The sequence below is a fragment of the Cryptomeria japonica genome, chromosome 9 (genome assembly GCF_030272615.1).
Source record: "Cryptomeria japonica chromosome 9, Sugi_1.0, whole genome shotgun sequence".
In the NCBI taxonomy this organism is placed as follows: Eukaryota; Viridiplantae; Streptophyta; class Pinopsida; order Cupressales; family Cupressaceae; genus Cryptomeria; species Cryptomeria japonica.
The window spans coordinates 472,118,753-472,144,720 of NC_081413.1; the positions used below are offsets into that span (position 1 = coordinate 472,118,753).

Consider the following 25,968-nt stretch of genomic DNA (forward strand, 5'->3'; position numbering starts at 1 on the left):
ATTTTTCCCAATACAATATAATACTTACAATTGAGATATATTTATATTTCTTATTGCTGACTCTTAATTCTATAATTAATTCTATACTTTCCATTGATATATTGTCTCGCCCAAAAAATATTATTTAATCTTCCAAATTATTTTGTTAAAAAAAGAAATTCCAATACAACAAAATACTTTCAAGTGAGATATATTATTGATGACTCATAATTCTGTAATAATATTTTTCCCAATACAACAAAATACTAAGAACAACAATATATTTATATTTCTTATTATTGACTCATAATTCTATAATTAATTCTCTATATAATAGAGACTGTTGAGACATAGACCAGCTAGGACTCAAACCTAGGACTAGGGACCCTCTTGGACTAGGACTAGGGTTAGTTTGGGTGTGGCTTATTTCCAACACCAACACCCCCCCTTAAGCCACACCTCTCGTGTGCTTGGGGCTCCTAGCATGGCCCTGACTTTGATACCATGTCGAGACATGGATCAGCTAGGATTCGAACCTAGGACCTTCCATACATTGCTCGAGTGCTCTACCACTGAGCTACTGACCCTTCTTGGACTACTCCATCGTAGGTCCATCGTAGGTCCGGATGTGGAATATAATTAATTCTATATAATAGAGACACATGAATCAAAATAAATCTGGAACGAAAAAATATACAATTTTCACCACTATAATAATAAATAAAATAAAAAAATACGCATGATTGTCGCTTATCTTAAGATGTTGCTACTGATCATCTTGTGCCCTGTTTTTTATTCGATTCAAATTCACTAACTCAGAAAACGACTTCCAGTGATGCTCTGGAAATTAATCACTTTCAATGCCCCCCTCTTGCAATCAATTTCAGGCGGATTTTACCAAGTTGGAGGCAAATGGTAGAAGCAAATTCACCCGTAAAAGACATAAAATAGAAGAAGACAGAGGAGAATCGTAATTACCGTCATGACCAACTTTGCGAGTTCCATTCTTGTTATATTTATACCTCCTCTGCAGAGGAAAAGGAAGGAGCAAAAGAAGTTTCGTGATGTCGTCGAGAGAAGGCGTGGAATGTTTGATTCTTTTGTTAGCGCTAATGGCGTTAAATGCAAATGCTGGTTTACCACAGTACAATACTACAAGTGGAGTAGTTGCAGGAAAATTGAATGTTCATCTGGTTCCCCACACTCACGATGATGTTGGATGGCTGAAGACTGTCGACCAATATTATATCGGCTCCAACAATTCTATACAAGTTAGTTGCATCCATTTCATGCTTTTAGAGTTTTAGTAACAATTTTTTTTAAAAAAAATTGAAAGCTGGCCAAGAAATTGAAACATATCAGTAAAGGCGCCAGATACTGATGGTCATAAGGCTCGCAACTAAGACGAAATTAGACAATTTTGTTTATTGAAAGTTTTTCCTCTGCTGGATTTTGTTAATAATATGTATTTTATATAGAAATTTTAGTTTACTTCTGAGAATATCTGTTCTCAGTATGAAAAAGGCTGGAAAGTTGACAATGAGCATCGGTTATTGGAGGAAGAAAAGATTAATCAGACGGCTAGATTTCTTGTCAAAATTAATATTAGGATGGAAAAGAACATGAAGATAAATTAAGAATGTTATGAAGATAAATTAAGAATGTTTTTCTTGGTCTTATAGACTGTTTAGTTTTGTGGATGTCATTAAAATCTTTCTATTAAGATTGTTTGATTAATTTTTGGAGATGATCTGCTAAATTCTCTTTTGTGGGTAAGCTTTGATTCCAAACTAACCGAGATTTGCATCTGAAAATTTAGTTCAATTTGAAATTACTGTTCATTTATTTTCATCACTATATTAATGTTAATTTGTAATTATTGCCATTTTAAAAAGTAAATGTTTTTCTTCTCTGTTGTACTAGATTAGTTTTAATGGTTCAGTTAATCAACGTCACAATTGAGGGGTATGTCCACCTCCTCCACCCAGCGTACTGGGTATTGTATAATTTTACTTTATTTCAGCACTTCACCATGATGTTTATTATGGGCTTGAATCTAAAAAGAAAGACAGAAATAAATTATATTAATGTTCATCTGTGACCAAAAGTACGTTAATGGGACTTGAGAGTATATCAGTATACTAGAAAGTCTTGAGAAAATCTTCAAGAGGGTCAAAAAGAGGAAGGGACAAAAATAAAAAATACAATACAGCTGCAGACCACTAACACATGCAATCAAGAAACCAATACAGATAGAGCTCCATTTGGGAAGTGTATTTGCTTTTACTTCTTAAGCTTGACCCATTCAACTCTATTCTAAGAGTTTTAATGCTACTAGTTGTAAATATTTTGTAATTAATTTAAAATGTTTTACTTCATTTTATTGAAATTTCAGTAAGTCTGATTTCCTTTTCATTTTGGGTGGGTAAATATACAACTAGATTAATAGAAAGACATTATTATATAATTAATGGCCGCTGAATCGGCAATAGCTAATATGGAGAGTAGACTGTCACTTTTTACATCCATTAATGCAAAAATATTAGCATATCCTTTATTCTGAACCCAACTATTGCATACTTTTAGGTGTAATTAGTAAATGAGGAGGTAGGGTTTACTTTTTGTTTCACTTCTTTTCTTGTTGCGAGGATTCTTGTTGCAACTCAGATGTCTTTCTCTTTCAATAATTTTGCTCAAGATGAATTTGAGATTCCCATGTATTAGTGTATAATGGTGTTCCAGATCTTCAGGTATTTTTAATTAAATATTTTGTACAAGAAGAGCAATGGATTGTGTTGCACACTTATTAGATTTTGAAAGTTCTAGCAGAGAATACTATTGTACCTCTTGTAGATTTTCCTTTCCTAGCTTGTTTCATGTGAATCAACCTAACAATGCTCTTCGTGCTATCACTATTTCCATCATGTATCCTTTTGTTGGGATGGAGGGACTGTGGTAGTTGAAGTATTTTGTTTTGTTTGTTCTACCTATGGACAAGAAACAACCAAATGACCATACAAAATAGTGCCTACATCGAAGTACCATGTTCTTAGAACCCACCTTTTGGGTATGTTGTATCCTGTAATGTCCCCAAAATTGGACATTACATCGTTAGTATTCCTCAATTTTGTGGAGTCTCTAAAAGAGACAAAATTGCAGAAATGATAATCAAATAAAAGGTGGGTGTTATATACCCTTGTTGACCATTATTGACAAATGTCAATTAAGGAGGGAAAACTATCCATCCTTGAGGGGAACACGAAGATTGCCGTAAAACTATGGTGCCGCGGAATTAACGAGTAATGCAAGGACTATCAAGGGATGAAGTGATAAATGATAAGGAGAAGGGAATGGTACATGGACAGGTAAAGAGTCTCAAACAGAGACAGTGAATAGCCCAGTCGACATATGTATCGACAATCATAAGAATTAACAAACTCAATATTCTTCATCAACCTCAAAAGGCTGATCGTATTATTATCATCAATAATGAATCGTCAAGCTTAATATGCATCAGGGACATTACAGAATCATCACCCATATCTAGGTTAAAGAGAATGACCAAACTTAGTATTGCTAAGGAATGTCACCCTTGACCAGCTATAATAATATTTTTAATATAATCAATAGACCGTGACTGATTCCCATATGGTCAGCAAGTAAGGAAGGATATTATCGTCATGAGCAGCAGTATTGGTACGAAAGACATTAATAGTGATTCGAGCATTACTAAGGAGTGGTTAAGATCAGCGTTGAATATCGTTGACTAGTCATAGAGACTATCAATTTAAGGAAAGAGTGATTGTCTATACAGAATTAAGGGAATATTAATGAGATCAACAACGACAACCTCTTCTAATGGCCGCCACACACTTACAATACCGATTCCCATCAGTTGTTTACAACTCCGCATCCTTTAACTATATTATCTAATCGATAATTAGAAAGTACGTAATAATATCAATATTCTGGTTAGCGATCTGTTTAAGAAGACCATGATTAGCAAGAAGGCTAATCGATAACATAATGAAAAGAGGTGATTAACGTAAAGGATGCAATGCAGCGATTAGTGGTGCAATTAGCATTAAGGAAAGAAGATGCTATTAAGACATGTCTTTTGGCATCGTGACTTATCATTCCAATAATATGATATAAGAAGACATTTACAATCATCCAGGAAGGGGGGAGCGCCTATGAGGATAGGATTCAAGTAGTGAAGAATGGAGGCACATAATCTAAAGACGCTTTAATATATTGCAACTCTAATCCAAAATTAAATTTATCAAATTTCCACAGTCCATGCTATTGATTGTGATATGTTTATGGATTCGACTATGTAAAGATTTTTGCATCAACATTTCGGGTCACACTCAGTGAACCATCATCAGGATGAAAGAGTTTGATTTGAAACATAATTCCCTCCCATGAAGGGCATCAATTAAATTTATCAAATTTCCACAGTCCATGCTATTGATTGTGATATATTTCTGGATTCAACTGTGTAAAGATTTTTGCATCAACATTTGGGGTCACACTTAGTGAACCATCATCAGGATGAAAGAGTTTGATTTGAAACACAATTCCCTCCCATGAAGGGCATCAATTAAATTTATCAAATTTCCACAGTCCATGCTATTGATTGTGATATGTTTCTGGATTCAACAGTGTAAAGATTTTTGTATCAACGTTTTGGGTCACACTTAGTGAACCATCATTAGGATGAAAGAGTTTGATTTTGTAAATGATGTTCAATTTACATTCAATATGCAAGTTATAATTCTATTATCTGATTTGTATTATTAAGTTCTTATTGTATATGTCTAACTATCTTCTTTCTTTCTTGTGGCAGATGAGAGGAGCATTTAATATTTTCTATGTCCTATCTCAAGAATGCCGCTTACTATAAGTATATGACAAAGGAGGCACGATCAAGCAATGCCTTGATCGGTCATGACCGATCAAGACATTACTTGATTGTACCTTTTTTTTATACTTAACAAAAACATGTTACGGTAAATGTCAATCGGTGATCATAACCGAAGTTCATCGGTGTATTTAACCCAAGCTAATAACCGATAGTATATCGGTGGCTGTCAATGCTAACAGCCGATAGTTATCGGTGTGTTAGCCTTTACAACCGATAACTATCAATGTAGACTAACACACCGATAATTATCGGTGATTAATACATTGCCACCTGATATATATATATGCAACCCGATATATATTATATGCACTCCGATATAATATTACATGTAACCCGATATAATATATATTCAATTCGGTATATATTAATCGGTGTCATCATCATTTATGTTTAGTTGATATTCATCTAAATACAGAATTCATTAGATAGATGAACATGAGGAAGATACATAGTGTGATCATCAATAGATTGCTCATATGCAAATATAGAATTGCTATCAAGGATGAATTAATTGCTTGATGGTTTTATCATAGTTATCGATATGATAAATGATTGAATGAGAGACTTCATTTATCTCTCATTCAATCATTTATCTTACCGAAGCTATTATGTATTAACACTCCCTCTTAGCTAGGTAAGATGAATGTAGACAATATATTCAAGCATCATAATTTAATTGATAGTGATCATTTTAGTCATTCATGGAAATCATACCATCTAATCATTTGGTATGTAGTATCACCTAAACACGTGATACTGAAGTTAATCACATCAATCTTGCGATTGATAGGATATCACCTAAGCATGTGATATCAGTATTGCCTACACGCAATACTTAAGGATAATCATATGAGAAAGATTAATATCTCACCTTATCCTAGTTGTGATAAGTGCACTAACACTTTATACAAATGTTTTATCACAACACAATCATGGCACATCCATGACATACCAGAGATCCAACATGATAACTGGTTTGGACATTATAAGATCGTCACCTTATAATGTCCCCATACAAGTGTTCACTATCTTGAGAGATCGTCACCTCTTAGATGTGAACCCAAGGGATAGAATCCAAAAAATTGTCTAACATGACAAAGAGGTTTACACATTAAACATCTTATAGGTATGCAAATATAGATTACAAAGCAATTTACCTTTTTGTCATACCTAAACCTTTTCTAAAGTGATCAACCTTCACTCTGGAAAGGGGTTTGGTCAGAATGTCTGTAGTTTGATCTCCTGTACAAACATATTCTAGTTGGATTGCATTCCTATCTACCATATCTTGCACATAGTGGTATGGAATCTCAATATGTTTGGATCTGTCATGAAACACTGGGTTTACTGAAAGTTTTATGCAACTCTGATTGTCACAGTGTATAACAGTGGGTTTCATAGGTTCTCCAAACAATCCTACAAGCAACTTCTTGAGCCATACTGCCTCTTGGGCAGCCATAGAAGCTACAATGTATTCCGCCTCGGTGGAACTTTGAGCTACAAAAGATTGCTTCCTGCTGATCCAAGATATCATAGCTGAACCTAGACTGAAGCAACACCCTGAGGTGCTTTTCTTGTCTATTACACTTCCAGCCCAATCTGAATCTGTAAATCCATGTAAGTCTATCTCAACCTTCTTGTATTTGAGACCAAGGTTTAGAGTACCTTGTAGGTACCTCATAATGTGCTTCACTGCAACTAGGTGTATCTCCTTTGGTTCACACATAAACCGACTTAGAGCATTGACTGCATAACAGATATGTGGTCTTGTATTTACCAGATACATCAGGGACCCAATCATCTGTCTGTATTGAGTAGAATCAGTGGGTTGTGACTCTGCTGCTGCTTCTTTAAGTTTATGTAAGTTGGTTTCCATAGGAGAGGTCATGAGTCTACAATTTAGCATTCTGAATCTCTTCAAAATATCCAAAGTGTACTTTTCTTGGTTTAGTATGATGTTGTCAGAATTCTGCCATACTTCTAACCCTAGGAAGTAATGAAGGAATCCTAAGTCCTTAATATCAAATTCTTTAGATAGATCATTTTTGCATTGTTTTATAAGTTGATCACTTCCTGTGATTAATAAGTCATCAACATATAAGATCAATATTAGCATATCATCTTTATTTCTTTTGTAGTAGAGATTAGGGTCTGCATCATTTTTGGAAAAACCTAGTCCTGAGAGATAGGTGTCTATTCTTTCATACCATGCCCTGGGAGCCCGTTTGAGCACATAGAGAGCTTTCTTGAGTCTACACACATGAGACTTTGTGTCATGAATTTCAAAGCCTTCAGGTTGCTCTAGGTAGACTTCTTGTGAGATCTCGCCATTTAGGAAAGCTGTCTTAACGTCCATTTGGTGTACCTTCCATCCTTTTGCTGCTGCAATGGCTAATACAACTTTTACTGAGGTATACCTGACAACTGGTGCAAAGGTTTCTTCATAATCTATTCCTTCCCTTTGTGAGAAGCCTCTAGCTACAAATCTGGCCTTGTGTTTTTCAATACTGCTGTCTGCAGCATGTTTGATTTTGAACAACCATTTAGATGAAACCACAAATTTCTTGGTTGGTCTAGGAACAATCTCCCAAACATCGTTCTTCATAATGGATTGATACTCTTTAGACATGGCATCTTTCCATACTTGATGTTGAAGTGCATCCGATACATTGCTTTGTTCAGCTTTAGAGAGGTCATTCATAAGTGCAACATAGCTAGTAAATTTATTAGGCCTTTTTCTTTCTCTGAAGGTTCCTAAGGGAGCAGCAAACTTCTGAGCTTCTTCTACAGTTTTGGTGGCCCATAGTGGTCTTTTCTTGAGGTTTTCTCTAGGTGGACTTAAAGTTTCCCTCATAGTTTCCTCAGGATTCTCCCTCTGAAGCTCAGGAGTAGGATCTCTATCTAAGCTGGGGTTAGGAATATGGACTTTAGGATCTAGAGAGCTTTGGGCTCTTTTGAAGGCTAAGTTTTCCTCAAAGATCACATCCCTACTTAGTTCAATGTTCTTTTGGTCGGGTATATATATTCTGTAGGCTTTGGAGGTTTCACTGTATCCTACAAAGATTCCTCTCTTTCCAGAGGGTTCTAATTTTAATCTTTTCTCCTTAGGTACATGACTATACACTGGACATCCAAAAATCCTAAGGTGGCTTATATCTGGTTTTGATTTTGTAAAGACTTCTTCAGGGGTCTTGTCTTCAAGATGAGAGTGAGGACATCTGTTTTGAATGTATACTGCAGTGCTAGTTGTTTCTGTCCAAAGATTGATATTTAGATTCTGATCAAGAATCATAGATTTGGCAGCTTCAACGATTGTCCTATTTTTCCTTTCTGCTATCCCATTTTGTTGAGGGTTGTAAGGTATTGTTTAACTCCCTCTTAATCCCTGAATTTTTACAAAACTCTTTAAATAATTCTGATGTGTATTCCCCCCCATTATCAGTTCTAAGGGTTTTAATTTTGTTTCCTAAGTAGTTTTCTGTTAATGATTTGAATTCTTTAAACCTATTAAGGATCTCTTGTGATTCTTTGCATTTCAGAAAGTAGATCCAGGTTTTCCTAGAGTAGTCATCTACAAATATCACATAATACAAAAATCCCCCCAATGAATTTACAGACATAGGTCCACATACATCAGAATGAATTAACTCTAAGACTTTACTTGTTTTCCTAGTACTATTCTGGAAAGCACCCTTAGTATTTTTGCTTAGGGCACATCCTGTGCATGCCCCTGAATGATATTGCTTTAGCTTAGGTAAACCTGTGACAAGGTCTCCCATTGATGATAAAGCTCGAAAATTTAGGTGGCCTAGTCTTCTATGCCAGATTTCATTGGCATCTGTAGTTTCATGAATTAGGGCTAAATTGGGCTTTGTGCATAGCTCATATAGGTAGCCTTGTCTTTGACCAATTGTACTAGCTTTCTTGATAGATGAGTTCTTTGGCCAAGCCAGCACTTTGTTGTCCATGAATGTCACTCTGTATCCATTGTCCTCCAGTGCTGATATTGAGACAAGATTCCTCTTAATGCCTGGAACATATAGCACTCCTTCAAGTTGTAATGATACACCTGACTTTAGTTTAATGGTGCAGTATCCAACTCCTTTGACAGGGTGTGTGGAATCATCTCCGATGGTTACTTCTTCATCATTTTCCTCTCTCATAAAGTCTAGTACTTCTTTGAATCCTGTGATGTGCTTGGATGAGCCACTGTTGATTACCTAGGAATTCACTTTGTTGGATGTTTGATGTGTGAGTGCTGAATAGAGCACATACTTCTCGGAGCCCTCTTCCCTTTTCGATTTTCCTGATTTGGCAAATGTGGCTTGTTTAGCTTTTTCTGGACATTTGGCAACATAGTGCCCAAATTTGTCACATCTGTAACACTGAATTTGAGAGAGGTCCTTTTTGAAAGAGTTCTTGCCATGACGACTCTTTCTTTTCTTGAATTGCTTCTTCTTGCCCTTTTTATCTGAGTTCGTAGTTAGAACTTGAAGATCTTCATCTATATTCTTTTGTTTGATTCCTTTCTTATTTTGCCTTGATTCCTCTTGGAGACAGTCAGCCTTTAGTCTATCGAATTTTGGAAATTTGTCTCTTGCACTGATGCCTTGGACGAACGTTTCCCAGATACTAGGCAACCCATCTAAAGCAATGAGGGTTAATTCTTTGCTTTGGATCTCATATCCAAGGGTTGCTAGTTCATCCTTTAAGTTCGATATCCGCATGAAGTAGGTGTTGACTGATTCTCCTTTCATCATGGTTATATGATTTATCTTTCTTTTTAGAGTCAAGGTTCTACGGCCATTGGATATCTCAAAAGCGTCTTCAAGTGCTTTGAACATGTTAAAGGCTGATTCGTGTTTCTTTATAATGGGCATAATATTGTTCCTTACCCCATCGACTATTATTTTGATAGCCTTATCATTTCCTTCTCTCCAAATTGCTTGATCAGGTTCAGTCTCAGGTTCTTTGGATTCAGTCTTTACGAATGATTCAACTTTGTTATCTTTTAGTATCATTTGAATTCTGAATTTCCATGCGGAGAAATCGTCACCTCCTGCAAGTCTGTCTTCAAATCTGATAGCGCTGGCCATTGATAGGATTGTGATGTTGAATGTATACTTGATTTGAATTTTACGTAAAATTGAACAGCCTCAGGTTCGATTTAACTTTAGCTTTGATACCATGTAAATGATGTTCAATTTACATTCAATATGCAAGTTATAATTCTATTATCTAAATTGTATTATTAAGTTCTTATTGTATATGTCTAACTATCTTCTTTCTTGTGGCAGATGAGGAGCATTTAATATTTTCTATGTCCTATCTCAAGAATGCCACTTACTATAAGTATATGACAAAGGAGGCACGATCAAGCAATGCCTTGATCGGTCATGACCGATCAAGACATTACTTGATCGTACCTTTTGTTTATACTTATTAACAAAAACATGTTACGGTAAATGCCAATCGGTGATCATAACCGAAGTTCATCGGTGTATTTAACCAATGCTAATAACCAATAGTATATCGGTGGCTGTCAATGCTAACAGCTGATAGTTATTGGTGTGTTAGCCTTGACAACCGATAACTATCGGTGTAGACTAACACACCGATAACTATCGGTGATTAATACATTGCCACCCGATATATATATGCAACCCGATATATATTATATGCACCCCGATATAATATTACATGTAACCCGATATAATATATATTCAATTCGGTATATATTAATCGGTGTCATCATCATTTATGTTTAGTTGATATTCATCTAAATACAGAATTCATTAGATAGATGAACATGAGGAAGATACATACTGTGATTATCAATAGATTGCTCATATGCAAATATAGAATCGCTATCAAGGATGAATTAATTGCTTGATGGTTTTATCATAGTTATCGATATGATAAATGATTGAATGAGAGACTTCATTTATCTCTCATTCAATCATTTATCTTACCGAAGCTATTATGTATTAACAGATTTGAAACACAATTCCCTCCCATGAAGGGCATCGATTAAATTTATCAAATTTCCACAGTCCATGCTATTGGTTGTGATATGTTTCTAGATTCAACCGTGTAAAGATTTTTGCATCAACGTTTCGGGTCACACTCAATGAACCATCATCAGGATGAAAGAGTTTGATTTGAAACAAATTCCCTCCCACGAAGTGCGTCAATTAATTTTATCAAATTTTCACAATCCATGCTATTGATTGTGATATGTTTCTAGCAAAGAAATATTAATCGTTTGGGGAATTAATCAGCAAAACAAAAGTATAAGATTTTTTGAAAAAATCGTGAAAAAATCGGGAAAAAATAGGATTTACAAAAAAATGTAAAAAATTGCAGAAAAACAATCAAAAACTACTTTTTAAAAATATTTAAGGGCATTTTCATAGAATAGAGATATTGTAGGCAAATAAAATGGACACTTCAACATATGAATTGTAGAAAATAGATTTTCGTTGTTTATATTCATATCGCTAATTACATTGCAAAAAAACATACCACAACATAAATAATATCTAGATGGTGATAGATGTCAAAATGTCAATTACAATATAGTTTGTGACTTTGTACAAAGTCAACCTGTAAACTAAGTACAAAATTCCAAAAAATCAACTATACACAATGACATGCTAGAGGGTAGCAGGCTCTGATGATGAAGCTCCCGGGTGAGAGCCTCTCTTAGCTCGATTGAACCATTCACGCTCCCAATTGGCTTCCCTCATGATATCAAAATCTTCAGACTCAAGTGGAGTATCATGATGATCATCATCATCAACAACAATCAACTCACACTCTGGATCTATCTCATCAAGGTCAATTGGCGAGTCTTCCTCAATAGTTCCTGATTTTTGCCATGTAGAAATTAGTCTTTGCCTTACGAGTGAGAAACATAATGAATAGTGAATGCACTTTCAATTATTGCAACTATATATTAATATTCTCACCTTGAGCTTTCTTTATCTTTAAGCGGAGGTTGTGGTGAACAAATACTAAGTCATTCATCCATTGTTGTGATAGGCGGTTGCGTTTCTTGGAATGTATGTGTTCAAAAACACTCCAATTACGCTCACAAGCTGATGAGCTGCATGGTTGGCTCAAAATGTGCACCGCCATCCACCTTAAATTTGGTATTTCATCTCCAAAAGAAGCCCACCATTGAGCTGAAAAACACATTATATGGAGGTGATATTGTAAGACTATCTTAAAATCTTAACAAACTTAATGAACATGTTGGCAAAATAAAGAGATTCTCAAAAGTTTATAGAGTCTACCTGGTTGCATGGTCTTCCTGCTTTGCAGAGCAGCCCTACAAGAGAGAAAACCCTTAGCCTACCTGTACACTTGCAACTCTGCCGTAGCCGCATCAAGTTTTTCCACAGTAGGAAACATTTTCTCCATGCACTTGAAGAAGCCTTGTTTGATCTCAGCATCAATATCCATGTATGGAGTCTTATAGAATAACAAAGGATTGAGAGAGTATCCCGCAACATGGAGAGGAGTGTGCATCTGTCCATCCCATCTCCTATCAATTATGTCCCACAACGGCATATACATATCCCTGTTATTTCCCAACTTACTCTTTATCAACTCCTTGGCCCTATCCATGGCCTCATACAGATATCCCATGGGGTTTTTTTCCCCATCCACTAGTCTCAAAACTTTTACTAGAGGCTTTGAAAATTGAACATTTTGTTCAATCGATTTCCAAAAGCTGGTAGAATAGATGAACTCTGTTGCTACTATGCCATTTGCTTGATTTTTGAAGCTAGACTCCATCCACTCAGCTGAAACAAACATTCACCTCAAAATAACTTTTTGCTCACATAGTTTCTGCAATGCAAGGAAGTTTGTTGCAAATCTTGTCACCCCCGATCGAACTACCTCCTTGCCCCCAGTGAAAGAGCGCATCATAGACAAAACCCTTGTGTGATTATAAATAAATTTGGTCACCTTGTGAACCTTCTGAAATGCCTCCTTAACCCATTCAATTTTTCGAATGTCCTCTAGGGTTAGATCAAGGCAATGTGCTGCACATGGTGTAAAAAAAATAGAAGGGTATTTATCTGTCAGAAGTTTCCCAGCAGCAAGACATGCAACAACATTATCAGTGATAAATTGAACCACATTTTGTGGCCCTACATCTGTAACTACCGTTTCATACATCTCAAACAATGTAGTTGTGTTTTTTGAAATATTAGATGCATCCACAAATTTCAAAAAAACAGTGCCAATCTCACAAGAGACAAGGAAGTTAATGAGAGTCCGGTTCCTTCTGTCTGTCCAACCATCTGACATAATGCTACAACCAGTAATAGCCCACTGTAACCGATGCTCTTTAACAACATCTTCAACATCCTGTATTGCATCTTGTAGCATTCCAACCCTCAAAGACTCAGAAGATGGGGCTTGAAAACTCTGACCTACAACTGCAATAGCATCTACCATAGGTTGCCAATATGGATTTTTGGAAGCATGGAATGCCAAGTGAGAGTACCAAAAATTACCGATTGCCTTCTTTGCTTGTTTTGTGACATTTTTCCTCCATCCTGTACTCTCCAAAGTGGTTTGCGATCCTGGTGTAGTACGAGGTTGAAAGAAAGTACTAATGTTTCCTCCACCTGTGTTTGGTCCACGTGCTATAGAACTAGGTGTTGACCCAGATTCATTGAAACCCCCTTCTTCACCATCTTCCTCACTCAAATGGTTCCTCCTGGCATTTGGAGAACTAGAACCTAGTTCAACCCCTATTCTTGCCTTTTTGGCCTTGCTATCAACAATCCCTTCAAGAGCTTGCTTTGCCTGATACGAGACATCTGCAGGGCATTTTTTGCATATCTCAGTGTTATTTCCTCGTTCTTTTGACAAATGCCATTTGAAACAATAAATTCCACCACTGATGTCCTCTAGACACCAATTGCACTTGACCTTTGTGCTACTAGGAATTGTTATGCAATGTGTTCACGCAAAGTCTTTTAGACGTGGCATTGTGATGAAGGATCAATTTTGCAAAGACATTACACTCAGTCTTTAATTCTTAGGGATCTAGGGTTAGGTTTGTGTATAATAATTGCATTTGAATTTCATTGACATGTGAAATTGGAAATCTAAATGTAATTGAATTTGAAGATTGCAACAACTTAAGATATTGAGCTAGTGTATGGAAAACAAGCCAAAATTCCTCTTGACAACTTGCTGCCGGTCCATAAATTCATGATTCAGAAGGGAATCGATAATGTTGATCCTCTATAGGAGAGGATTGTACAATTGGCTGAGTTAGATGAGGTGAGAACCGAAGCTCAGGAGCAAAATATCAAGGCTCAAAGGCAAATGAAGAGGTTATATGACAAAAAGGCCCGAGACTGAAAATTTGAGGAAGGAGATTGGGTTTTAATGTGGGATGCCAGAAATCAGGATAAGAGCAAGCATGTGAAGTTTGAAGCCTTATGGTTAGGACCATGCATAATTATTGGCAAAGCAGGAGAGGATTCCTATTTTTTACAGAGTGCCATAGGAGAAATTCAGGAATTGCTAGTACATGGATAGTTCCTAAAAAAATTCTTTTCTTGAATAACAAGATATTTTCCATGTACAGTAGATTAGGACCCATTTTTTGTATATACCATGGCCTTTTCATTTGTATGTTTTCCTTAAACCAAAGATGCTGGATTCTTGAAGGTACCTGTAGCATACCCCCATCCCCAGACAGAGCCACTATTGGAACCTTAAATTCTAGCAAATTTAGGGTCCCATGAGTAGAATGATTCTATGAACACTTCTAAAGTACATCCACAAATCCTGATTGAATAAATTTGGAGTCCATCAAGCACCTCAAATATTATGGTCTATATTCTTTTTGCACCTTTGATTCAGTTCATATGAAATCCGCTGAGTAGCTCATAAACTTATGTATTCAAGAAAGAAATCATATCCTGCAAAGAAAATGAAAGTTGACTTATCGGCATAAGTTACCCCGATAAGATCGCCTGAAGAGAAAAGGGGTGCATGTTGATCGGTACAACTTATACCGATAAATTCGATGGCGGTTTCCTAGGGTGCAAACGGCAGGAAAGGACTCGATGAGTTACATCGATAAAGATGGTCCAGCTGGGATCAAGGAAGGAAATTCGAGCGGATTATGTTACCTCGAGGAATGCAAAACAGTGAGCAAGAGAAAAGAGAAGCCTGCGGGATTCAAGCATAAGGTGTTATCCCACATTGGTTGTGGGGAGAGAATATTTTGCATTTAAGTGCAAAGCCACACACAACGATAGTGTCGAAAGATAAATAGCTTTTGGCGTGAAGGAAGCTTGGTGATTCAATGGATCCCACATGCGCGCACACATCCCGAGGAAACTGAAGTTTTACAAACTGGCAAGGATGAGAGCTAAAGGTTGAGCGAGTTGGGCTGATTCGACGGTAATTGCGGCTAATCCAACAGCGGTTGCTGTGGCGCAAGGAGAAACAACTCGCCAGATACCATCGCGACTTGGCGACAAGGGGGGGGCCAGGTCCATTGGGAGGTCCAGGTGGCGAACAGGTGGATCTGCAAGTCAAGCACAAGGTGACACCTGGCAGGGCACTGAAGAAACATGAGAGATTTCCATCGATAACTTGTTATCGATCGAACATAAGAGATCGAAGGAAGGTTTTCTTCTTTCACCGAAAGGGGGAATTTCATCGATACTGGTACAAGGGCCAAATTGTGAAACTGTTTCGATGGAATTCTAACATCGATGAAACAATGGAGAGACTTGACGAGGAAAGGATTTCATCGACAGCAAGATTTTGATGAAATATTACATCGACGCGAGTTTTACTGAAGTAAAGAATGACTATCGATGGAATATGATGTTTCGGAGAAACATAAGGCTATCGGCAGAACTTGTGCCGATGTCAAATGGAGTGGAATGCATGTTGAAAAGTCATTGCGTCATCGGAGATCACCGTTTTGCACTATCCCGATACCCGATGAATCAAGCGATATGGGCAATGTTATCGGAAAAACCTATTCCGACCAGGCGACAGAGAAGATAAATGATGATCCATCGGGAAAGGTTATAGCGATAGCATACCATGAAGGCGGAATCATCGGCATAGGGATCACTATCGGAAGCATAGTTTTAAAACTCTTTGACTCGCCTCGGACTCGCCACGGACTCGCGAGTCCTTTGGCGAGCCGAGTCGACTCGCCTAGGACTCGCGTGGCGAGTCCAGGCGAGTCCCTGTGAAAGACTCGCGAGTCTTTCGCAAAGACTCGCGCGAGTCTTTCACTTGGACTCGCGAGTCTTTCACAGGGACTCGCGGGCCCAGAAAAAACATGCCCGTGGGGCTTAAAACCAATTTTTTTTTCATTTTTTGACTTCAATTTGGGTTTTTTTTGGCTGGAGCAGGTTAGAAGGGTTTGGAGGAGTAGAGGGAAGAAGGAAAAATCAGCATTAATTTCTTTATGTTCTCTAAATGCATTAATTTCTTTATGTTTTTTTGTAAAACTACGGTTTTTTTTTTTTTGCCGAGTCTTTGCCGAGTCTTTCGCGAGTCTTTCACGAGTCCGAGTCCGAGTCCAAAATTTTGGTTTGCCGAGTCCGAGGCGAGTCCGAGATTTTCAACTATGATCGGAAGCACTGGAAATTTGTTATGCCGATAGTCGATAAAGATGTTGGTATAACCTTCGCCGATAGAAAGGAGTACATGGTCAAAACAGCAACGTCATCATCGGTAGGAGCGAAAAAGAGTCATCCCGATGCTCGATGGGATTGACATTTAAGAAGGTGATGTCATCGGCGTAATGCACATTATCGGGAAGAGGTAAATCCAGTCATTCTGATACCCGATGGACAGAAGAGGAAGACATATGTCGATAGATGGGAAAAGCAGAAAGGAACCTATGTCGCCAAGCTGTCGGGGAAACATAAATTGAGTCATTCCGATGCCCGAAGAGATGATCCAACAAGGGAAGCAAGGTGCGGACCACGAAGAAAGACTTATCGGGGTAATGTGCATCATCGGAGAAACATTTTCGGAGTTGTGCTGATGCCTGATGGGCAGAATGTCACAGAGGGATAGAAGGTGGATGTATCGGAATAAATGGTTCCGATGGACATAAAGGCAAAAGTAAAACCCAACCGAGGGAGGATTCATCGGGATGACTTGGTCCATCGGAAGAGAGATGAGTATGTTGTGTCGATGCCCGATAGAATGATTTGGGAGACCTATGTCGATAAAGTAAAAAAGACTTCGGATTGAAATATTCAAAGGGACGAAACCCGAAGGCGCTGCATTAATGATAAACATGTTGGGATTAATTAAATGCTTCCAGTGGTTAATAAAATATAATCAAACATCCCAAAGGATGTATCTCTTCGGGTTGACATCTTTTTGTCTCACATATATATAAGAACTTTTGTAAGAAGAGGGGATTAGAATAAGATTTTCAGAATAATAACTTTTGAGACATTTTGTACTTATAGAAACTCGTATCAATATAATCAGTTGCATTTCTTTCTATAGTGTTATAGATTAATGCTTTCCTGTAGGCAATTCTTTTGTGGTATTATCTCAGAGAGATAAGGTTACTTTAAAATCTTCATAGTGAAGTTTATTTCCTTGTTATTATTAGTTTGAATAAAGAAGTGCCTGTGAGATATAATTGTTCCCTGCATTTCTTCCTTGAATGGTCTCCTAGGATAGGGGTTAAAATCATTTAGGCAAACTATTGCAAAAGTTGATTAAAACAAATCTATTGGAGGAAGGATAACTGATAGATTCATCCGGAGGGTGGGTTTAAACATTGTCCCATAAGAGTTACACATTAAGTCCTGGTGGAAGTTCAGACTCTGTAGCCCAACAAGAGGTAAGGAACTGATCATTTGAGAGCAACAACCTTTTCAGATCAATTACACTTTTACTTTCAAGCATAGAATAGTTTCCATTAGGATATTAGGTAGGAATAGGAGTAACACAAACATTTAGATTTATAGAATAGATAACAAAGATCGAATAGCTTCCATTAAACGATAATCTTGAACTCATCTGCTATATCTCTATCCCAGAACCCAATGCCATTCTGAGGTATGAGTCAAGCTTGAGTAAAATCACACAATCTGCTATAAACAGCACTAAGTGAACAACTAGTGAATAGGTACACCTGCCTAGGTCTTGCAGGGCCTAAAGTGAGAGAGTTAATAACTCTATAGTTGACCAAGTCAGTTGGGGTATTTAAAGATAGAATTAGGCATATTCTTAGAATCCTCCAATCTGCTGATTTGAGATCCAACAGGAGTAATGGCTAATTTCAAGATATTGAGGAATAAATCAAATTAATTAATTGAAGTTTCCAATAAATTTAATTTCATGGATAACTTCAATTAATTTAATAAAGCGACTTAAGTGAAAATTAAAGGAAATAATAAAAGTCACTTTATTAAAGTGCTTTAATGAATTATTTCAAGTGGGAAGTTGAAAAGCCCTTTGGGAATGTTCTAAGGAAAATATAAAAATAACCGTGAGCTCTTTTGGTATGCTTGTTTATTTTCTCCTTTGTGTGTTTGGAGCTTCTTGTTGGAGCAAAACCTTAGGACAAAAACACTAAAGGAAATCAGTTTTGGTTGTGAGAGATCTACCCTAGCTGGTTGTCGGTGGAACTAGCAAAACCTTAGGACAAAAACCCTAAAGGAAATCAGTTTTGGTAGTGAGAGATCTACCCTAGTTGGTTGTAGGTGGAACTACATAGGTTTCACACTTGGTTTGAGCGATTGAAGAATCAATTTGTGAAGTCTTGTAGGCAAGATGAATTGTTAGAGCATTGCAAAGGTTTATAGGAAAGATGGAGTTATTTTTTTGGCATGTAATATCATACTCGTGGGGCGATTGTGATTTTGATACCTAGCCACCAATCATCCAAAGAGCTGGATGATAGAGATTGGTATGAGTTTGGGGGCAATAGAGGCATTATTACTAGCCGCTAGTACCTTTACAGGCTAGTTGTGAGACTCCAAGCTGCAGCTTGAAGGTTTTGACCTTCACAAACTCAGTCAAAGAAGGAAAACTCAGTCAAAGAAGGAACTGGAAGATTTTAAGATGATCAATTCATCATATGCAGCTGAACATGTGTATAGAGGGCAGGTCGTGGGTTTTTAACACTCCATAAGGTGGCAATTGGATTTTATCTGCTGGTCAGTGGTGATTAAGGATAGCTGGGTGTCAATGTTGATGTTGTTGGACACTGAAATAAGTCATTTCTGGGTGTGATTGTTTGGGTCAGAATTGAGGTGTTTGGCTATTCCCTGTTGGTCAGCCTCTTTCCCCTATAGCTGGAGCAAAGACTGTGGAGTGTTTCTGTCATACATTCTGAAATTGTTTCAAGGATAAAATTGCCATTGTCCAAGGTCATAAATTTTTATTTTCTTATCTCTGTAATCTACCCTGTAAATTGCAGCAGGTATCATATTAAATTTAAGTCTCTTGGTTTGTGGAATGGTGCATATTGTTTGATGTTTTACTTCATGAAAAATTGTGTGGTTTATTTAAGTTTCATATGACATTGTGATTTCAAAAACTATCAGAAAACTTTCACAAATTACCTCAGACTAAAACTCTTCAAATAAGGGTTCTTACGAACTGTTTGACCAAATGACCTTCATTAAAATAGTAAGGGAAAGTGAAAAATTTGCATGGCATATTGGCCTAGGATTTTACATTTGTTGATACATAAGGCTTAGGAAGACTCAAATATCATTAAAGGAATCACTTCACAAAGTTGCATCTCTCAAAAACTAACTGGTTTTGTCAGCATAACACTGCCAGTCCCTTTAGGATGCAATTTTGAAATCATTGGTTTATTTGAAGTGGTGATTTCACAACCATTGTGGTGATTTTGCAACAACCATTGGGACTGTTTTGTAAATGCTGTGGAAATTATGATATGTTGATCTTCAGGAAGGGAAGGCTTTGTTTCACTCATAGAAACATGGAATTTGAAGTGATGATTGCAAAATTGTCACTGTGTGAAAGGGCGGTTTCATCTAAATAATAGAAACACACAATTTGAAGTGAACGGTCTGATCTTTCTCCTCCTAATTACACTTATAGGACCTTCTAGTTTATGAGGAGGACATCCCAAAATCTTTATAAGAAGAGGAGGCAGTTGGTTTGTATAAGAGGGAAGCAGATTTGAGTGTTGTAGAACAAAGAGAAGTACAGTTCCATTGTAATTCATGCCATAGATCTAACATGTGTCTAATCAAGTGAAGCAAGGGGTAGATTTTATTCCACAATGCTTTACATCTAATTTGTTTAATTTCTAATAATTTGGCAGCAGTTCCTTTGTCACTACCAAAGCTGGTTTTACCATTGTTTCACCCTTTCAAGGTGTTTCTAAGATAGAAATCTGCATGTTAACTTCTCTAATTATAGTATTCTTTCCTTCCTAACTGTCATTTATTTTAGTTATAAGTAGCATACTCTAAAATTGTTTTGATTATTTTCTACTGATAGTTGTAGTTGAGATTGCAGATCATTTATATTCTTTAAATTTTACAAGTTCCTTAACATGTTAAAAAAATGTTCCTCTCCACTTTTTTTGTCTTCAATTTATTCCTTTCTCATTTCTTAAAGTTTTTGCTCATTGTATTTTCTTTTTTCACCATTCCAACAAGTTCCCCAGTTACAAAGTTACTAATCAATTTGCATTTTCCTGTTAATTATTTTATTTACAATTACAGTATATTTGATATTGTTGTCAGAGCAAAACTATTCACCATGATCTATTGCATTCCATTTTGACTGTCACTACTCCCTGTCAGCTTTAACTACATTCAGTTTTTAATTTATAATACCACGTGATTATAATCTCTTTTTTAGGATAACTACTAATTTATGTTATACCCAGTATAATACAAATTAGAATAGAGGCACTGTGCCTTGTGCTTTGATAATGTAGTGAATTTCAGTAGTCAGGCTTCTGGTTTGTCTTCTATTTTGTATGTGAATGGCACTGTGTAGAGAGGAGTTTGATACTTTTCCCAAACTATGTGCAGGCTGCTGCCGTCCAGTATATCTTGGACTCTGTTCTTTCTGCATTACAAGAGGATAAGAACCGGAAGTTTATTTATGTAGAACAGGCACTGTCCACCCAATCTCAAAAAAGTTATTTCCTACATGTATTTCAGAACAATTAAATCTTATTCAAGGCAGATTTCAAATACTGTCCCTATCTTTGGTGAAGATGATAACCTTGCCATAAGTAATTGCAGGCATTTTTCCAACGATGGTGGAGAGATATAAGTGATCAAAAGCAGGCACAAGTGAGAAAAATTGTTGAGTCAGGGCAGCTTGAATTTATGTAAATTTCTTTCCTTAAATGTAGTTTTCTCTTCTTCTGCAAATACCTGCAAGGATTAGGGCCCTTTTTTAGACTGACTAACATGTAGTTATAAACAATTATCAGGGTACAAATTCTTTGAGGCCTGCCATGATTTCTGTTAGCTGTAAATTTTTATTAAAGAGCATGTATCCATATAGGAGATGATGGGTTACTTAAAGGCACCAATAAGTTCCTATTTGATTCTGTTTGTTTAACAGACCAGTTCATGCAAAGGGATTTTTGGTGACCCTACAGGTCAGTAGCTAGTTTTGATCAGTTAGTTAATCCAGCCTTTTGTTTCTCAAATTACAGAAATGGTGGTATGTGTATGCATGATGAAGCAACTACCCATTACATAGACATGATTGATCAGACAACCCTTGGGCATCGGTTTATCAAGAAGGAATTTGGAAAGATTCCATGCATTGGGTGGCAAATTGATCCTTTTGGGCACTCTGCAGTTCAAGCTTACTTGCTTGGCACTGAGGTCTCTTTTTTGACTCTTATTTGTAGATGTGAATTAGTATTTTTATTATGGTCTCAATGAAGTACTTTTATTATATCTCCATGATTTTGCTGATTGTCGATTTAGAATCGTTAGTGTTTAATTTCTCACCTTTTAGTGTGACACAAAATGGAATAATGTGTACCATAGAACCTTTTTTTGAATTAGAATGGGAAACTCATTGTAGAAAAAACTAACTTAATTTAAAAAATATGTATTTTCTATTTACAATCTCTATTGTCTTTTTTGGGTGGTTCACACATAGTAAACAAAACTACAGCGTGCCTTTGAAGTATGCATTATGAACAAATTTAAAAATTAAAACATGTTTTTTTCATTCTTGGGTTAAGGCATAGGTCGATTCAACACTTTTGCTCCAAGTGAAGATTTTTGTGCTTTTTGATATGTTAGTATTTTAATTTGTCTATTGCCAACAAACATAAGATGGTATAGGCTATAGCACATATAGGTAACTGTTCTTCAAATCACAGGAGGAAGCTTCTTCAGATCTAACTTAGCCTAAAACTAATGGAATTTATGAGTATATACTTTGTAAAATATTTTATGAGGAGTTTTATATTAAATGTAAATTACTAATTGACCATGTTTTTATCCTAAATGTAAGCACTAGATTGTCCATAGTAAAAATCTGCATTGAGAATTTTATATTAAGGAGGATAAACAATTCAAGCACAAACGGTAACAACTTTATTTGGCTGAACCACCTTTCAATTGGGACATAGATTTGACAGAAAAACATAGATGTGTGCCTACCATTGGCTAAAATAAAGGCTAATAAATCTACACCAACAAAAGATGATTAAATAGATAAACATCACATGATCCCAAAAACTAAATTGCTGAATGATGCACAAAGTTATTATTTAATGAATACCAAACGTCAATGCAAAGTTTGACAAATTTATTCAATTTAATTTAGCTGATGAAATTAAAGTCACAGTGAAACAATAACTTAAGCTAAACAATAGTTTCTTCAACACAAGTTTGACATTAATTATCATGACAATTTATGTGGTCAAGCCACTTATTTATAAGCTCATAAGAAGTAGCTCTTAGAGATCAAACAATGAAAAAACATTTTTCAAAAATTCCCAGTTTAAAACAACCCTATCTCTCTCCACTTCAAGGAGGAATGAAACACTTAAATAGCCTTGAACAGGCTCCTTTCTACTTTAAGTCTGTTTTGGGTTGCTTATGAGAAATAATGGCTATTATATGATGTTTTCGTTTTCTTTAAAACACTCAAGATATGCACTGAAACTGAGCTTAGGTAGTTATAATAGGAAGGGCATAGTTTCTTACTGGCTACACTACCCAAAGAGTGTGACCTGACTTCCACTTGTGTCATTTCCTTGTGTAATGTCTCTTGTAGATTTCCTCTATCTTCACAATCTAATGAGATGAATTATACTTATGATTCTTAGGGTCTTGACTAGAAATATATAATGAAATTATTATTATGTAATACTCAAATCAAAAAGGGTTTAATTTGTGAGATTTATACGAATATGGAATGCAATGATCGAACCTTCTTATCTGATATAAAATTCAATATGCAATGTACTAAGATTATTGGAACTACTGAGTGTCTTATTTCGACAAGAATATTGATTTAGATCTTTAATTGGTAAGATCACTGTCCTGACTTATCTCCTTATGATCATGCAATTGGACTGGTTATGAATCTGATCTGTATAACAATCTCTGTTTCTCTTCCTGTTATGGCTTTGTGATTGTGCAACCTTTGACACCTTCTCTGCTATAATTCTCCTTGGTGCATGCATCCTTAACCTTGCAATCAGATGGGTAATCACCCTCGTCTCACTTGGTTGTCTATTGGCTTGTGTGAGCACCGCAGGTATAAAGAAATATACAAAAGAAACATTCGATGATTTGGAAAGAACTTATGATCATCCTTAAGTATGCCACAATGAGACATGATGTGAGAAGTTGTGTCTTAACATCCGCAACCCTTTGCAACAAGTGCCTAATTTGTCTCTTATCATTTAATTTTCATTAGTTAACTAACTAATTGCAGATTGTGATAATCATTCCTTGGTCAGCGATAATGTATGAGGCAATTACTTGTCTTTGTCGATTGTAGTGTTGTCCTCATTTTTGGATTTTAAAAAATGTGACAACCCCTACAAATTTTTTGCTTAAAATGTGTCATTTTTGTCTCTAACGCACATTTTACGAGGTGCGAAAGTCACATTTGTTAGTGTCAAATCATTAGGGGTTCTCTTTGCCATCGTTGTCCAAGTTTTGGTGAGTTTTGACCTTCATTTTCCTAGTTTTCTGTGCAATTTCGGGTTTCAGAGAAGTCACTGCAAGTTGGGGATTTTACTCTAAGGAACGCTTTTCGAGGCAAAATTCTTGCTTCTTTCTGAACTGGACTGATCTTCGGTTGATCTTTGATCCATGTTTCAATTTTCATCGTGTTTTGAGTTCGTTTGCTTGGTCTTTTCTTCAAAATCGGGTTTTTTTCCTCTAGATTGCGAGTGGGAAATTTTCCTTCTTTTGCAAGTAAAGAGACCTTTATGTTTTTAAGTTGTAGGGGTTTTTTCAAGCAATTACAAGTGAAAATTTAGAAAATATGTGTAACTTGTAATTTGCTTTTTCTTTTCTGTTTTCCCTTTTTGGTCTTTAAGTTGTTTGGTAGGAACTTTTTGGTCAAATTACAAGTAAATTTAAAAATACAAAAGTTCTCTTAAAAGTTCCTACTTTCTTTATTTTAAACTTGTAATAGGGATTTTATAACCTAATTGCAAGTATTTAAGTGCTTTTTATGTTTTATGCTTTTGCTTCTTTAAAACTTGATTTTGGAAGATTGAAGGAAGGAGAGGTTTTAAAAAACTTGTAATAGGGTTTTTATAACCTGATCGCATCTTTTTAGCTCCAAGTTTTAAATTTATGCTCATTGCTTGCCGTCAGATTCAAAAAACCCGACCACGTTTTCCTCTCCAAGGGCAGCAAACTTCTTGGCATTCAATCAAATCTGATTCATAAGGAGATGGCGCCATGAATGCTTCTCTATTTGCTGTTTTTTCTCCACGTTTTTGGTGGTTTGCCCATGGTTTCCACCATGTTTTGACACTTGTTGCATTTGATATTCAATGCTTGGTGTTTGGCGCCAAATGGGAAATGTTTTCCTTAGCGTTTTCTGTGCTTTTTGTTCATTGTTTATACTGTTTTTCATGCTTTAGAGCTCAGACGTGGAGGCTCCATTGTCTTCTTATAAATCTTTTTGGGTCATCTCTTCTTCATTTATTTTTGCCTAGGGCATTTGATCAAGCAAGGTATGTATTTTCAGTTTTATTTTGATTTCTTTGGGTTCTTTTTGTTCTTGTTTGATCAAGCTTGTAAATAATTTTGCTCATTCACTTGATTTCGGATTTTATAAATCTGATTACAAGTTGAAGTTTTTTCCCTCTTACCAAGTTGCCAAGATAAAAATGTCTCTTTCCATACTTGTACATGGTCATCCAAGTTTGCCATTGTTGGTCAAAATCATTCTTTCCATCATTTCCCACATATCGAAATCCCTATTCCCACCATTGCATTCATTTGTCACACCTTCATTCATTTTTCCTATTATGAGTCTACTTGCAATTGGAATTTTAAAACCCGATTGTAGTTGTGTCTTCACAAGAGTTTTTCCCCATTTCCATACTTGTCCAAAATTGGTCCAAAATGCACTCAAAAACACTTGAAAATGAGTCTTAAAGGTCCAATTACGAGTGCCAACTTGTAGTTACCCATTACACATATGAAGTTGCATGTTTGTTCTCCACAATTGCAAGTTAATGCTTTTGTTTTTCCACACATGTAATGCAGTTCTCAAAACCTGAAATTCACTTGTGAGCCCATTTTTGCATCAAATTATCCCTTCCCTTGTCAATCTTGTTTGCACACACGATCTATCAAACCAACAAATCAAGGCATGGGTATTGTTTTATAACGATATCATCTTGAACAAGGTGTTATGGGTTCTTCATTAGTGAACAAAAGAAGAAGAGATGCAACAACAATTCACTTGCTATCGGGTTTATAAGATTTGATTGCACATTTACCTCTTTAAAAAAATTCACTTTGACATTTGTAGTCGGGTTTGTGTAAACTGATTACAAGTGTTCTTGGTTCTTGATG

At 36.2% G+C, this 25,968-nt stretch overlaps 1 protein-coding gene across 6 annotated transcripts in view; it reads left to right on the forward strand.

Annotated features, from left to right (window-relative positions):
* Nucleotides 1-746: 746 nt before the first annotated feature.
* The window catches only part of LOC131075948 (alpha-mannosidase), a 318,620-nt gene continuing 293,398 nt past the window's right edge, over nucleotides 747-25,968 (forward strand). For 4 of the 6 annotated variants that reach the window (XM_058012933.2, XM_058012930.2, XM_058012932.2 and 1 more), the window contains exons 1-4: nucleotides 747-1,250; nucleotides 20,968-21,051; nucleotides 21,184-21,272; nucleotides 21,606-21,780. In XM_058012933.2, the coding sequence (XP_057868916.2) occupies nucleotides 1,044-1,250; nucleotides 20,968-21,051; nucleotides 21,184-21,272; nucleotides 21,606-21,780 (555 nt within the window). In that variant the 5' untranslated portion in view covers nucleotides 747-1,043. Of the gene's footprint in view, nucleotides 1,251-2,631; nucleotides 2,730-20,967; nucleotides 21,052-21,183; nucleotides 21,273-21,605; nucleotides 21,781-25,968 lie in introns of those variants that run through there. The other 2 variants (XM_058012931.2, XM_058012934.2) reach the window with 2 other exon arrangements.